Raw genomic sequence first — 15,714 nt, 5'->3', positions numbered from 1 at the left:
CGGGGAGGGTTTGTGAACTGGTAAATTGATTAGTTTTTGATCTTTCAAGAGGGAATTATATCCTGTAGCTCTCTGTCTTGGTTCTGTTGTTGCGTACCTGAGTGGATGAGGACTGGCGGGAAGTTTTTTAAAGATGGTGTTTGCTGGGGTTGGTTCCGCGGCGGTTGGACAGATGACTCTCTGTGAAAGGCTGATCCAAGGAGAATATTCTGTGGATCTCAGTCGGTCTGCGACAAGTCTGACAGGTAATGGCGCAAGTTCAATTGGGAGTTCTAACCACACTAGAGTCTCCGTTGCGAATTGCGGTTGAAGGAATGGGGCATGTTTGACTCCGATGCAAACATAACGCCAAATGACGCCCGTCTACATGGCAACTTGGAGTTGAACAACTCGACACTTTTAAAGCAACTTATTACTTCAAATCTCTCAGGATATTCTCCGCTAGTATCTATTTTCAAAACCATTCCTTCAGTTCCTCGAACAGACAGCACTTGAATGCGTCACATCGAATAAATAATACTTTCATCGCAAAGATGTCCCCCACGACAGCCCTCCAGGGTCGTGTGAAAGAGCTCTCAACTTCCCTGGGACAAATCCACCCCCTCGTGGATCGATTGCGCAATTTTACTGCTTCTATCGGACAGGGCGATGAAGCCCGCCTGGAGCTTGGGAGTGAAATACATTCTCAACTGAAGGAAGCCGAGCAAGAGCTAGAGCTGCTGCGTGTGGAGGTCGAAGCGCTGGAAACTGGCTCAGATAGCAGGCGCAAGGCCCCTGCTGTCCACGGACATAAGGAGGCTGAGAGGGAGCGGGTCGTTTCGATGGTGGGGCGATTGGCTGAGGATCTCAAGAGGTAAGATACCCTTAGACGACTTGCACATGCCGGGGAGATTTTCTTGTCATGGTCCACTGGCTAGTCTTTGAATATTCAGCATATGCTAATCGACCCTCCAGAACACGAGCTGAATTCAGAACCGCCCAATTACAAGCGAAGCGGAATGCCGAACTCGCCAAGCGGAAGGAGAGAGAGTTGCTGCTGTCGAGGTCGCATTCATCCGAGAAGAAGCAGCCAACAGAGAAATTCACTCAGGATGATCTTACTTTGAACGCCTCGAACGACGTGACATCTGCGCTACGCAGAACCCATCAACTGATGCAGGCGGAGCTCTCCCGCAGCCAATTTGCCCAATCGACTCTTGGTGAGTACCTCCTTCTTTTCCCTGATCCTACTAGACGCTAATACCTTTCCCTTAGAACAATCCACAGCCGCCATCTCATCTCTGTCCGAGTCCTATAGCGGCCTTGATACACTTCTCTCTTCGTCCCGCAGCCTGGCTAACTCCCTTCTCCGCTCCCAAAAGTCCGACACGTGGTACCTTGAGACTGCTTTCTACGTTCTTCTTGCCACAATTGGCTGGCTTCTGTTTCGACGTGTCTTCTATGGTCCTCTCTGGTGGCTTGTATGGCTGCCTTTGAAGCTCATCAGTCGGGTCGCGTTTGCAACACTAGGTGCAGCCGGGCTGTCTACTACAGATGTGCGGTCTGCTTCCCAGTCTCTCGCAGGGGATGTCTCGACGGCTATTCATCAGATGTCTACGGCGGCTACAACAGGAACCGTGACAGCTAGTATCACTGCCTGGGAGCAAGAGCCGTCAGCACCGATCGACAGCGATCGTGTAATTGACAAAATTGGTGACATGGTCGAGCAAGAGAAACAAACAAGTGTAGACATTGACGATGTCACCCTAGAGGAGAGGGCAAGACAAGCAGAGCTTCCCCGGAATACAAAAAAGAGGATGTTCGAGGCCGGAATGGAGGAGCCGGTGCGAGATGAGCTATAGATATTGATCCAAGCATTAATGAGATACCATGCAATCATGAACTTTGCAACCTTGATCTTTGTAGTTTATAAGATCATCATCGAAGGTGATAATCGGGTGAAGTATACCTAAGTAGTGAGCTGCTCTCATTGGTCAGTGGGTTTAAGTGCTGCGCGTGTCACGTGGAGACGCGTCTTGATTGTGGAGGGCGTCAGAGAGAGATCTTCAACACATCGCAGACCAGCTCTCGAGATAACCCTGACTTTGCTGATTTCGGGCTGTTCAACAACAATGGCTGCTTCTTTTTTCAATAATAAGGCTCGTGCCGCTGCCGCCGCAGCATCCAGCAGCTCCAAGTCTAAAGCTGGCGACAACAAGGAAGACTCAACTCGACTCCAGCCGTGGGTTGAGAAATAGTAAGTCAATGCTTCATGTTGAGCTCACCGAGCATTTGACTAATATTGATTAGCCGTCCCAAGACCCTGGACGATGTTGCTGCGCAAGACCACACAACCAAAGTCCTGCGGCGCACTCTGCAAGCTTCAAACGTAAACCACCCAACCCCGAACAATTGAAACAATGAAATAACACCAACTAGCTCCCCCACATGCTCTTCTACGGACCTCCTGGTACAGGAAAAACATCGACAATCCTCGCCCTCGCCAAATCCCTCTTCGGGCCCGCCCTCTACCGCTCCCGAATCCTAGAACTGAACGCCTCCGACGAGCGCGGTATCGGTATCGTCCGCGACAAAGTGAAGAATTTCGCCCGAGCCCAACTCTCCCAACCAACAGGCCTGGACGCCGCATACCGCGCACAGTACCCATGCCCACCATTCAAGATCATCATCCTCGACGAGGCAGACAGTATGACGCAAGACGCACAGTCCGCTCTGCGCCGCACGATGGAGACATACAGTCGGATCACGCGGTTCTGTCTTGTCTGTAACTACGTCACGCGAATTATCGAGCCGCTCGCTAGTCGATGCAGCAAGTTCCGATTCAAGATGCTGGATAATAGCGCTGCTGGTGACCGGATCTCGAATATTGCGCAGCAAGAGGGCTTGCAGCTTGAGGACGGGGTTGTTGATACGCTTATCCGGTGTGGTGAGGGTGATTTGCGTCGTGCTATCACGTATATGCAAAGTGCGGCGCGGTTGGTTGGTGCTACGAAGCCGCCTGCTGTGAAGGATGCTGATGATGATGCTGAGATGACGGATGCTGGTAGCAATTCTAGTGTTATTACGGTTCGCAGCATTGAGGAAATTGCTGGTGTGCTGCCGGAGGACATTTTGGATTCTCTTGTGGACGCTATGCAGCCCAAGAGTGGTGGGTCGGTTTACGAGGCTGTCTCGGGGGTGATTACGGATCTTGTGGCTGATGGCTGGAGTGCTACGCAACTTGTTGGACAGGTTTGTTCTTCTTTTCTTCGTATTCTGATTACATCTGGCTGACCTCTTTTTAGCTATACCGACGTGTAGTGTTCAACGAAGCAATCCCCGATATCCAGAAAAACAAGATTGTCATGCTCTTCTCGGAGATGGATAAGCGGCTGGTTGACGGCTCCGATGAGCATCTCTCTATGTTGGACCTTGCATTACGCATTGCCGGAGTACTGCGTGGAAATTGAGAGGCATTCTTTTGTCAAATCTCGGTGACCCTCCTGGTCAGCAGTAAGACTCCCCGAATACTTGATTGAAAATAGAGATGGCGTTCGGGACAAGGACGGCCTACATGTTCGAGGCGTTATATTCGGATTTTCTTAGCACTCAGATCTTGTTCGAATGGAATGATCATGATACCCTTCCACTTTTCTTTTTGCGCAAACTACTGGCGCCAATAAACAACATTACAATCCTCTAAAGTATAGACAATGATTATGGTCTTATTCCAGGCCTTTGTTTCATTTTAGCAGCAATAAAGCAAGAGATAAATGCAGGCAGCATTAAACAAAAGGCCAGGCCAGGCAGAGCCATAGGAGACTAGAGGAGCTCATCTCTCTTACTCTGCTTAAAACCAACCATGAAATTTAGAAGTTTGCCTCGTTTTAACTCTCACTTTCTACCAACTTTCATCTGCGGACATAAAAAGCCTGGAATTTCCAAGTCTTAATAATCAACATATTCTGCTGATTCTACATCAGGACTCGTATTTTTGCTCATCTTGATATGGATTCTAATTACCCTGCCAGACTGCGCCCTGGAGCTAGTCGTGACCCCCGTCGTGCTGGTAGAGCTAACCAAGGAGCCGGTCGTGATGATAGACAACAGCATCACTACCGAATCCAACAATACCAGCACCAAAGCCAACACCACCACCAGGTAAGCTATAAGTTACAAAAAAATATGTGCTCCCCACTGCTGTGTCACTACCACTAGCATTAGCCTAGAGAGTGTACTTGATGATATTTACACTGCATCTGTTGCCTTCTATCTTCTCATCTTGTTCTTCGGTGTGTCGCTCTCATATTGTATATGCTATTTTAAGAATGAACCCTTTTGACCAACCACTGACAAATAAATTGAAAACTTATAGAGCACTACCACCTTGACTTGTTACCTCTGCCACGACACCAGACACCTTCAACGGAGTTGTCCACTACTCGCCCTGTGGAGATCTGTCATCGAGACACTTTGCCGCGTACAAAACACCTCCCAGCACAAGTTCTTTGGTTAATTGCTGACATTATATTCTTAAGGACCGCAATATCGACCCAATAAGCCTTCTTGAACTAATAGATGTCGTGAGTATTGATCCTGGAAGGATCTGGACCTCCTGCACCATAACTAACCTATCGATATAGGGGATCCTTGTTGCTGCTCTAGCTAGCGCTCTTCCCGATGGGGATGGCGATATCCCTATGCGGTAAGTCATTCTATAAGGGGTTATTTTTCTGGTCAACCGAAGACTCGAGTTTTAGGATGCGAGAAGGAAACAACAATTAAGCCCTAAATGGTGCATGCATAGTATTTTCGACTTTATCAAGTCGTAGAATTAACCTTGACCCAATTGAATGCCTTGGGCTTTGAGGGAGCTTCCTACTTGTTAACAACCTGGTATATCATTGATGGCTAGTTCCGTCGTTCTTAGGGCTTTGGGGAATGACCACCCACCCAGGGCCCCGGGGCATCATACATACTGTACTCCTTAGGAAATTGTGGGGATATAAAGGACTCCACTTAGGCAAGGCCCGCCCCCGAGCCGAGGGGCCGTGGAACTGGACATCGCCAGTATGGAAGATCCTATCTGCCTCGGGTATATTGGTGATATTAATATATCTCGTGACTACGACTTTGTAATACATAAGTGGGACCTGGTCGGCATTGCTTGAAGAGTATAATTGTCCATATGAAAGGTGTCTCGTCAACGAATGTGCCGAATGCGCCGAATGTGCCGATATATCGTCCTTCGGTACTCCCCCGTAGGTACGCTTTGCGCACTTTAACGACAACACGGCGCAACCAACAACATTGAGGGTATGATAAAACGAGCAAGTCCACTGTCTATTTCGTCATGCTGATGAGGAGATCTCGGCGTTTCGGCGATTCTAAGGGATTAAAAACAAACCCCGGCACTCGGGAGCCGAGTGCCGAAGAACAAAAACGAGCCTACACCCCCGCTAATAAAGCAAACCTTGGAGTGTGTAGAGAAGAAATTCACGAATTCCACGTGCAGTTGTTGAAAGAGTTACAGGGACGATCAGTGACAAACAGAACATCGAGAGACACCATGGGTACCGAATACCGTTTTGAACACACGCTCCAAGAATCCACCGGTGGGAATGAGGCAATGTCATACCAACGAGTCGAAAAGAAATTCCGACCAAGACGAGCCAAATGGGCTTGCTATGCTTGCCACAAACGAAAAGTGCGTTGCGATGCACTAAACCAAGGCACATCTTGCACCAATTGCAGACTTGATATGAAGGAATGCGTTGCTCCGCCGCGAAGGAAAAAAAGGACAACAGCTCCAACTCCATATACTCCTAGCGAAGCTAGGGCAGTTAACACGCCACAATCAACACATGTATCACAACATCCCACAATGCCAGACTCTAAGTGCAATGACGTCCAGTCAAATAGCGCCGATGCATCATCACGGAAAAGGAAAAGCGAGCCTCGAAGCTTAACTTCTCCATGTACCAGTCCACAGAAAAAACAACGTGCTAGTGAAGGCCCCTTACACGGTGTGGACAATGAAGTCGGGCTATGGATGGGAATGCTACCTCGAAACGTTCCAGAACAGCTCGAGCTACGTTCAACCAAAGACAATTCGAAGCCCCATCAAGATACCATTGATGGACTCAATCCGGAACAGTTTCATCACAAATGCTCCGAAAAGTTACTTCAGGCTGTAGACATCCTGACCGAAGTCATCATCATGCACAATTCACTTTCAACACACACTACTGAGTCATCCGTTCCTATCATCCACCCAGCAGCTGATATTCATTCCGCCGAAAATCAAATAGATGATGATGCACTAAAGAAAGAGAACATGGAATACTCATCTGTCTGTCATCAGATCGGGGAGAATATATGGGACAGTGAGACCACATTGGATGCAAGTCCGGCTTTGACACCCGAGTCCCTCGAATTCGTGGCTGCATCGAATTACAATATTTGGTTGGAATTGAATGACTTTGACCTCGAAGGTCCTTCATCGCGGGGTTCATATGATGCTGAATAAGTTGGGTTCTGAATGGTGGTGTGTATAAATAAACCTTTGAAATCCATCCTCTTTGCAAAGAAACCCAGAGCAATGTTTTCGAAAGCGACTCTTCATGTCATTTGAAATCAAATCAAGGAAAAAGAAGCTTTCAAAGTTTCTGTGAATCGGTAAACCTTTCCTTGATGTCGATGAAGCACCAGGGGTCTCAAAACAATCGTACAAGGTTGAATGTTGCTATTGAATTACAATGGCACAGTTCTAATCTGCCAGGCAGCTCAGTGAATCGATATGGACGTTAAGATCGTATTACTATAAAATATGGTCATGTTAATGACCTCATGTAGGAAATAGCACCCTTTTCTCTATGACCTGTATCCTCCCCTCTCCATCAAAGTGGTGGAGTGTATAATTCAACCAATTCCGCGTCTTACCATCCTCATCCATAACCGACGACACACTGAAATCACATGTGCGATACCGAGCTGGTGGGATATGCCCCGGTTTGGCCAGCAGTTCATATACTTCCGAGACTTTTCCTGGCAGGTTATCCGGGTTCTCCTCTATCCCAATGAGAATAGCCACGATATGAGCAGTCGGGGTGCACATAAACAGCCCCTGTGCCGGGGGAGCCTCAGACATGTACCGTAATGCCTGTCGACGTAGCTCGGGGAAGGGACAGTTGAGCCCTGTGATGAAAAGTGGGAGGAATACGCCCATTTCAAACATAAACGGCGGTTGTTTCCCTTCCGAGCTGCGTGTCCATGCAACGGCGGTGGGGGCCAAGTCGATGATTTGCGCGAATTCGGATTCGTAGGCGTCGTATACACCTTGATTGAAATCCAGCATGGCTTCTGCTTCGATGAAGACGCTCGTATATGTCATTAGAAGAAGCGCGGTTGCACCATCAACGTTCGAGCCGTGCATAGATTTCAAATATGTAAAGAGGCGGTACCATTGAACGAGTCGGGTTTTCAAGTGCTGTTGTCTGGCCACCAGCCCTGATATCTCGTGGAGTTGGCCATCTGCTGGTCGGCGTATATAGGCTTTGCAGTCAATGTTGAGGGCCTTCATTTCGGCTACAATGCTACACAGAACATTTCTTGCCTCTTCGGTCGATGTGAAGCGCTCGTCTGGAACAGCCAAATGAAGACCCCGGTTTTCTTCTGATAATCCATTGGTGATGAAGATCCACGTTCCCAAGCGGCGGAAGATGGGCTCGAGGGCGGCGATGGTAGGGGTTGCTGTTGACGAAGCACCAAAAATCAGTTGCGCACCCTGTTTATATAAGACCTGGGCACCTTTGCGGCTCCCCTGTAAGAGCTCGATGGCAATGAAGAGAATGCAGCTGATCAAGGCCACCACCAGGTCTGCTGTACCCTGACTAATACGTTGCTGTAGGAGAGCCAGCGAGCGTGAGTACCAGACCAACGCTTCGCGATGGTGCTGGTGACGCACTGCAGCTGGGTCATTTAGAAGCAACCAGGGTGACGTCTCGTGAATGGGAGGTCGTTCGTAGAGTGCGCTGAGCGAGATGATCGCATCCCAAACAAGCGGCTCTACCCGGCAGATTTGGAGGACTGAGCCTCTCCAGAAGGCCTGGTCCAGGACTCCTGAAAGTGATGGGCCAGCTTTGTGGAAATAATATTCAAAAGCACGACGCTCTCGTGATCTCTGACATGTGAAGGTCGTGAGCTCCAGCTGGGGCCGCCCAATAGTCTTTCGAGGACCGATGTTATACTCGCACCGGCGTCCTGTGCTGGTACATCTCAGGCAGTGTGGTTTCTCCTCGCCACATTTTACACGGCGAATTCTGCAAATCTAATGTCAAATACAGCGACTGATTAAGTTCCTGGGGGCCAACTGACTTGCACGTGTCGCATCCGGTCTTGGACTTGGTGCCTCCGAGGCGACCAGGGCGCTTGGCGGACGAGTTCATAACCAAAGGGGTAGTATATGGGGACAGTTTCTTCGATTTCTGTGGTATCGCTTGGTCATGTCCTCATCCCAAATCAGTCCCGTAAGTAGGAAGTAGGGGGGAGCAAAGTCGTGTATCAAAACTTTCTGTAATATACAGAAAATTACATATTCCATACGGAGTATGATGGATAAAGATTCAGACAATGAATAGATCAAGATAAAATGTACTCAAGAAAAAAAGGAAGAAACTGATAATTGGAGATATTTATAGCCCTAGAGATTTAAAGAGGAAAAAATGGGTTGTATACATATATGTAGAGCACTTGAGGGGGGAATCTGATGAAAGCTTGTTATTTATTGTGAATTAATACAGCTCTTTGTAAATTTGATTGGTAGGAAACTATACGAGATGGTATAAATTACAATATACACATATGTTTTTACACCCCTATAGCCCCACTTAGTTCACCGCCAGGATATATCTATACCATGAATATAATCACCATAAAATAGTACATAGCGTTGATTTTTCGCGACCAAATGGTATATCCTGCATTCCTAGACCTTTATAAAACGAATGTTTTTATTATATGCTGTTATTAGTAAAGATAATTATAATATATGCTTTTTTTTTGACTGGCAGAATATTACATAATCATAGGGGTGTGGGGCCAGGGGTGTAAAAACTCATGTCCAGTCACTGTACACTCGTGACTCGTGTAAAAAGGGCAGAATTCAATGTGATCGATCCTCTTCCGACTTGATCTACTCTTGATCTACTCCGTACTACAGCTAACATTGCCCTGGACCCAACTTGATTTCTTCTAAAATTTCTTCATTTCCTTTTCACTAAATGATCCAAGACTTTTTCGGAAGCAATTATTCAAGTGTTCCAGCCTTTCGACTCGTTCTATCCGTTTTCCTACTAGAACTAGCCCTTCACAGCTCACCGAATTACTCTCAAAAGCAATAAGTTCCTCACGCATCCCAGATTATAAAATCGAAGAACCATGAAAACGGGATCCTACCATAGAAACATGCTTAAACGCCGCAGATATCCTAGAACGGCTTCTCCTAAAAAAACGGATTCACAAAGTGGGGCTTCGTTATCTATCGCTATACATATCAAAGCCAAAAAGACTGGGAAAGATTCATGACTCGCTTCCTCTAATCCGTTACGGAATACCTTGAGTCCAGTAATGGTCTAGATATGCTAGAAGGGTTTACCCCAACGGTCCTTGAAGACCCCTCATTTGATAGTGCGACCATCGCTGTTCTCCGCACATTTTAGGAAGTGGGCTACGACTACACCGCTACAGGAACAGGGTGTCGATACTTTCGGAAAGTCGGGTTGGTACAGAACTTTTGGTCGACCAGGAGGTGCTAGAGTCTGTCTTGAACTCGGACCCGGATTCCATAACGCAAACCGGGTTTGTTCGTCTGTTTTATGGAGAATCGGAACCGGAGGTAAATGAAGATAGCAAGGAGTCAGTCGATTTGGATGAGGAGCTTGTGCCCCTAGAGGGATGCACGCAGGAAGATGTTGGTTGGATGAGAGTGTCTTACGGTGAGGTGCAGGGGATTGGAGGGCAGTCTGGTGTTTGCATTCAACCACCTGAATCGAATTGGAGGCTGTATGCAAACATCACTGAGTGAGCACCAGCAGGCAAGAACGGGATCGCGCTACGTCCATGAGACGTTGACCACAACACTCACCCACGGCAAAACTCGCGACTCACCAAACACACGTCTGCGCCCTGATGGAAGATGAATTCTATTGCAGTGGAGGGACTATCGGACCGCGGGCTATCATGGCAGCAGGGTTCGGAATACGGCACTCGATAGCGAAGGTTTATTCTTGAATTTATGATCCTGGTGATTGGTTTACATCTATCTAGGGCTCAATCTTTCTCGCCAATGGCTAATTTCAGAATACGAAGAACATAAAGATGTTGCGCAGTCTTTGCTTCATCGAGCACTCTTGGGGTACTCAAATGCTGGTCCTTAATATCACGAAGAGGTGCCTGCACGTCGCCAGGGGCCTTTTTGTCGCAGCACTTCCCTACGAGGAATATTGTTCACATAGCACCCTCCTGCGGGGATTATTGTGTTATTAGTATTAGTATTCTTTTTATTCTGACTATCTTTGGAAATCAAAAAATGAACACGTCAATCTTGGCACAACTTGCGTGGTGCTTGAAGGATACTTGTACCACATAGCACACCGTATAAGGTTGATTGGTTGGTTTCATTCTATCTTTATATCAAAAACCCTTCCCCAAGGCCGCGAATCAATCGCTTACGGTCAATCCTTCAGGAGAAAAGAGCATTTGTTTCCTCCAAGCTCTGGCCAGCAGTTTCAGGGAGCAAAAGCAGTGTCCATAATAAACCAAAGAAAGTCATCACCGAAAAGAACCAGAATGTTCCCTTCGGCTGGAGAGCATTTTCGAGCAACATTGATGGAACAGCCTGTGTGATTTAGTGACTAAGTACCAGCTTGGGACCTCTATCTCGAACATACCTTGGAAATACCATACCGATTGGCATAGTGAAAGGTCATCAAAAGACTCGAGCCAGTCGACCGAACCGGCAGTGGGAATATTTCTGCATTGATGATATACTGGATGGAATTCCATCCCATCGCCCAACCAATCCCAACGACATACATGAAGATAATTGCCGCAATGGCCGCTCTACTCGTAGATCCTGATTCGTCACCGGACCAGTGCGATCTCACCGTGAGAAAAATGGCAATATAAAGGATCGCAACTTGCTGAACCAAAATCCCCGATGTCAAAGATCGCTTGCGTCCGATGTGATCGATCAAAAGAACACCGCAGAGAAGAGACGCGATGAGCTTAACGGCTCCAAATACCGCAGTCACAAATAGCTTTGTGGACTGTCCTTGTATCCCGAAAAGTGAGAAAAGCTGGGGTGCATATGCTGTACTGCCGTGAGAATCAACGATCGGAAATAGGGGGGGTTGATCCTTACTGGTGAGTGAATTTGCCCCAGACCACTGAGCGAGAACCTGGGCAGATATCACGAAAAGGAGTCTTCTCTGGTTTTCCTTGACCATCAAAAGCTCCTTCAAAGGTTTGATCCAGGATCCACCCAAACTCTGACCATAGTCTGTGTGGAGCTGAGCCTGAATCCCTTGAATTTCTGATACTAACTCGGGATTCTCGATCGACAGCCCCCATATGTTTCCCAGTGCATGTTTCGCCTTTTCCCATTCTCCGTTCTTTCCCAAGTGCCTTGGACTCTCTTCGCACATGAACGAAGACAGGAACAAAAAACCTGCTACGATAATCTGTATGCTCTGGGGAATAATCCACTGCATAGCACTAGAACTTGGTATATGCAATGAAGCGCCCCAGGCCGAGAAATACTAAAAAGGTCAGTAAAAACGGCACTGATCAAAGCCCTGATGTACATACTCCAATCATGATACCAACGTATTCCGACATGGCAAAAATGCTAACCAGCATTCCACGAGCATGGGCAGGTGCAATTTCGGCCAAGTACGTCGGAGCGACAACGCCCGCTTGTCCAATTCCCATCCCCATTATGAAGCGACCGGCATACAATTGTCCCAAATTCCCGGTCGAAGTGATCACAACGATAACGCCTGCTAACCAGAGCAGACAGAGCTGTCTCATCGACCATAAAAGGCCAATTCTTTCGCAGAGGATAAAAGCAATCAATGCCCCTGGTATACTGCCGATATGAACCATGGATGTGATGTTGGATAGTCGATTGGCCCGTTGTGAGGAATTGAGATAGCTTGCGTTCATATCAAATTCGTCGATGAAAGAATTTTGTGCAACAGTTGTTGAAATGAGGCCTTCGTCAAGTCCTGGTTCTTCGTTTCAGTCTCAACCTTCGATGGGGGATGGGGGATGGGAGATGGGCGATAGATGAGAGCTCACCTCTTGACATTCCCGATAGCCCGAAAGTGAATGCAGCACAAAGTAGCTTGGAGCTACAGCCTTTAAAAATTGAGTATGCATTTTTAGGTCTGGTTGGACGAACTGGCCTAAGCCAGGATCTTTTCGGTCCTTTCATGGTATATTACTGGACTAAACAGAGTTGTTTAGAATGTGTCAATGCAGCATCCTGTAACGGGGACGGCCAGGTTAGAAAAAGACATGCTACTCGTCACTTGTTGACTAATATTCATCTCTTGCTCATCATAATGGACCAATTCTGTGTGGTTCAGGGGAGGGAGGATGTGGCAACATAACATTGACTAGCAAGGTCCTCCCCCCACTCAGCCCTACAGGGCTGAACCTAGAACAAGCTTTGAATTACCGTCTAGCAGGATGAGCCCGGTAATCGTTAGTAGGATAATCCTGCTGCCTACGGATGATGGTTAAATTGGCTCCACATATACTCAATAACCGGATGACGTGGTAACTGTAAACGGTAAACGGCTGGTATTTTGATTGTGAATAGAGCGAAACTTCATCCAGCAATGGCCTTAGTGAGCACGTTTTTGAAAAGCGCGAACACTGGAACAAAGGTATGGAAGGAAACAAGAGTTTAGTGGCAGAACCTTAGAACCCATACTCGAGATCACCAGGTATACCAATATTGCCCTAAGCCCCACAGGTAGGTAGTGAGGCGTGGTGGCTACCAACCAGCCCCTACAGGACGGAACTAGTGCGCCAGGGGGTTAAACAGCGCGGGAGAGTGATCAAATCGAAAAGAAGAAAAAAAGAAATTTTGATCAATTGCGTGCGGAATGAAATACTAGTTCAATGTGGTATTATTCCTGTAGAGGAAGGTAATTTGTTATTCGTAGCTAATGCCCCGGAAAACCCAGCAGATGCCGGAAAATCGTCCCACTTTCTGTAGGGCTGAAGGCACAGACCTCGGTATCCCTGGTGACCCTGTGATAGCGCTGCAACGATACCCTTTTAGACAATTGGATTACCCAAGGTAAAGTTGTATCTTTTTAATTTCAATGTCATTGTTTCCATATTAATATTTTCTAATTATATTTTACTTTCGTGCCGCCTTCCAAGCAAGGTAGCACCAAATTCGTAGCGCCTGTGAAGGCCTACAATTAGCCACGGGAATGGCTATTGCCAACTCAAGTAGCAAACTGGCGCAATATTTGCGGTATGGGTCACATTGCTATTAAAGAGGACATAGTTGAAATCTAATGGAAGATACCCGTCCCATGCTTAGGAGAACGAGAAGGAACAAACCTACAACCATAAACCACAGGTAGGTCTCTTGAATCATTCTGACATACATAACGAGAAAATCACAAGTATGAGGGATCCAACAATACTACTGAAAATACCGACGCGGCCCATGCCTTTCAAGACCCAACTATTTCCCCAACGAGTATCCACAGGGATACAATGAGAGCCGTATGACAGCAGGCGCAACATTTTTTGCTCATGATCGGTAAACTCGGATGCCAAGGACGTGACGCGGCTTTGAATAGAGCTAACCCAGTTGTCAAGTTCAGCAGATGACGCAAACGAGGGTAATCCTATGAAAACGTTGGTCTTCCCGTTCATAAGGTACTCTGCTCTGATAATTCTTTGACGGCATCTATAAATGCGCATCAACATGATGTGAATATCCTTTGATGAATTGAAAATTGTCCCGGCGGTCAGGACACCGACCTCTCGCTCGACTTCAGAAGATAATGAGCTGAATGAATCAATAACACTGTCACTATGAATGACGTTAGTTCGAAGGTACATCGTCGGATAAAGAAACCTCACATGATGATACAGCGTAGTAAATCACCGTTCAAATCCATGCTGCACCGGAGCTCCTCTATGTTTTCCAAAATTTTGACCGTGTCTAGGCCTTCGCGAAACGTAAAGCTGAGAATACCTCTGGGGAAAACAAGGATATACGCGTTCCACGGCGACTTTCTCATGTCGGTTGTGTTCTCGGCGAGACGAAGAGATAGGAAATAGTATCCCGAGAACAGTTCTACCTTTTCCTTCGTCTCGTGGGAAATGATGTCTTCCGTGGTCAACGCATGAATAGCGAAATGTTTTGAAAGTGCCTGCATATCATCTACGGTGGGACATGCAACATCGAGCCACCACCATGAATGGCCATGCACTGTCGAATTGTGAAGCTCGGGGGAAAACCCGGTCTTAGATGTTAAATCCCGAATCGATTCTGCATACACAGCTGAACCACAGGTCGAAGACAGGAAGGCGTATCTCGTCCGGTGTGGGGAAGCTGGGTCACAGCGGCGCATGTCGACTGCCCATCTTTGTAGCAACATTGTTCTCCCACTGTGAACTGTCCGTAAATCACAAAAGCCACAGTATTAAAGCTCGCCAACAATCAGGGCGACCGTTGGGGTTGACCGCCTAAACTTAATTTAATAAGTGTAACGGAAGATTTGCTTACATGTTTTTACCCGAGTATGTTTTACGGCATCGATATCACTGGCAGACCCCTCACATAACAGTGCATGCCTAGACCTGTAGGTATAAACAGTGGTCAGAATGTTCTGTAAAGTTATACAATTTCATAATGTTTTAGTTAATTGTGGCCTGGTCGGCGCAAAGACGGGCGTTGGCAGAAAGAAAACGACTCTGGAATCGACAGGAGAGACTGACAAGAACTCAAACCTACCCCCAGGGGCCTCTTCACATTTCCGGGAAATTGAAAACTACCAGACCTCAGCCCATATTTCAAAATTGGCTTTAGGAAGACTCTGGAGGGCCGAGTGGGTCACGAGAGGAGCCAATCGGGCCAATCAACTAGCCAGACTTTCCGTGGATAAGCCGAGATTACGGCAACAGTACCAGGGGTTCCAACCTAGGGCCCTATAGGGCTGAGTGGGGCCGACTGAGCACATTAATTAACCACAAGGTCCCCTTGAAGTATTTTTCGTCTCCACCGGGCATAATTTTGAACAGGGATGACTAAATTGGATCCAGGGCAAATATATATGTGTACCACATCTTTCTCGGGAATTCTTATCAGTTTACACCTCTTTTGCTCAGTGCAGCATCCCAGGCAGCAATGCATACGAGATCACCGGCAGGAGAATCTCTATACTGACTCTATTCCATACATGCCACCTGACAGGTGGAAGATTTCGGCAGGCTCTAATTGGAGCATGGCATTAACGAAAAGCGGGATAGAAGACCTGTGGAACGTGTAATCTTTCACCTGGTATATCTGTCAGGATTGAGAATTGATGCACTGGCTAGTACTGAACATCTTCAATAGATTATTGAAGGCCTCGAGATCGGTTGAACGACCCCAGGGGTTTACAAATAAACTAGGCCGTGTTACAATACCGTACTTCT

At 47.2% G+C, this 15,714-nt stretch overlaps 8 protein-coding genes across 8 annotated transcripts; 5 read left to right on the top strand and 3 right to left on the bottom strand.

Annotated features, from left to right (window-relative positions):
• Nucleotides 1-533: 533 nt before the first annotated feature.
• N7455_008391 (putative protein transport membrane glycoprotein Sec20) lies at nt 534-1,841 on the top strand (the record flags this gene model as incomplete). The annotated part of the gene is made up of 3 exons (XM_040958975.2): nt 534-853; nt 955-1,199; nt 1,255-1,841. The coding sequence occupies 3 exons, from the start codon at nt 534-536 to the stop codon at nt 1,839-1,841; spliced, it is 1,152 nt and encodes a 383-aa protein (XP_040810561.2).
• A 270-nt stretch (nt 1,842-2,111) lies between these two features.
• Nucleotides 2,112-3,449, top strand: N7455_008390 (replication factor C subunit 2; the record flags this gene model as incomplete). Its single annotated transcript, XM_040959027.2, has 4 exons — nt 2,112-2,236; nt 2,290-2,368; nt 2,419-3,231; nt 3,285-3,449. 4 exons carry the CDS (start codon nt 2,112-2,114, stop codon nt 3,447-3,449), a joined length of 1,182 nt encoding a protein of 393 aa, XP_040810610.2.
• A 538-nt stretch (nt 3,450-3,987) lies between these two features.
• Nucleotides 3,988-4,688, top strand: N7455_008389 (uncharacterized protein; the record flags this gene model as incomplete). The annotated part of the gene is made up of 4 exons (XM_065605867.1): nt 3,988-4,140; nt 4,355-4,459; nt 4,518-4,562; nt 4,623-4,688. 4 exons carry the CDS (start codon nt 3,988-3,990, stop codon nt 4,686-4,688), a joined length of 369 nt encoding a protein of 122 aa, XP_065460816.1.
• A 1,175-nt stretch (nt 4,689-5,863) lies between these two features.
• N7455_008388 (uncharacterized protein) lies at nt 5,864-6,508 on the top strand (the record flags this gene model as incomplete). Its single annotated transcript, XM_040959023.2, has 1 exon — nt 5,864-6,508. The coding sequence occupies one exon, from the start codon at nt 5,864-5,866 to the stop codon at nt 6,506-6,508; it is 645 nt and encodes a 214-aa protein (XP_040810570.2).
• Nucleotides 6,509-6,826: 318 nt separating this feature from the next.
• On the bottom strand, nt 6,827-8,426 carry N7455_008387 (Zn(II)2Cys6 transcription factor domain-containing protein; the record flags this gene model as incomplete). The annotated part of the gene is made up of 2 exons (XM_040959033.2): nt 6,827-8,300; nt 8,356-8,426. The coding sequence occupies 2 exons, from the start codon at nt 8,424-8,426 to the stop codon at nt 6,827-6,829; spliced, it is 1,545 nt and encodes a 514-aa protein (XP_040810503.2).
• A 991-nt stretch (nt 8,427-9,417) lies between these two features.
• N7455_008386 (uncharacterized protein) lies at nt 9,418-10,063 on the top strand (the record flags this gene model as incomplete). Its single annotated transcript, XM_065605866.1, is given in 3 exon segments — nt 9,418-9,502; nt 9,668-9,757; nt 9,768-10,063. 3 exon segments carry the CDS (start codon nt 9,418-9,420, stop codon nt 10,061-10,063), a joined length of 471 nt encoding a protein of 156 aa, XP_065460815.1.
• Nucleotides 10,064-10,720: 657 nt separating this feature from the next.
• Nucleotides 10,721-12,349, bottom strand: N7455_008385 (uncharacterized protein; the record flags this gene model as incomplete). The annotated part of the gene is made up of 4 exons (XM_065605865.1): nt 10,721-10,876; nt 10,929-11,798; nt 11,848-12,266; nt 12,340-12,349. 4 exons carry the CDS (start codon nt 12,347-12,349, stop codon nt 10,721-10,723), a joined length of 1,455 nt encoding a protein of 484 aa, XP_065460814.1.
• A 1,801-nt stretch (nt 12,350-14,150) lies between these two features.
• Nucleotides 14,151-14,675, bottom strand: N7455_008384 (uncharacterized protein; the record flags this gene model as incomplete). Its single annotated transcript, XM_065605864.1, has 1 exon — nt 14,151-14,675. One exon carries the CDS (start codon nt 14,673-14,675, stop codon nt 14,151-14,153), a length of 525 nt encoding a protein of 174 aa, XP_065460813.1.
• Between the last annotated feature and the right edge of the window lie 1,039 nt (nt 14,676-15,714).

Source organism: Penicillium solitum, assembly GCF_028829755.1.
Source record: "Penicillium solitum strain IBT 25940 chromosome Unknown utg000005l_segment0_segment0, whole genome shotgun sequence".
Classification (NCBI taxonomy): Eukaryota; Fungi; Ascomycota; class Eurotiomycetes; order Eurotiales; family Aspergillaceae; genus Penicillium; species Penicillium solitum.
This window is presented reverse-complemented; position numbering and strand designations above follow the sequence as displayed.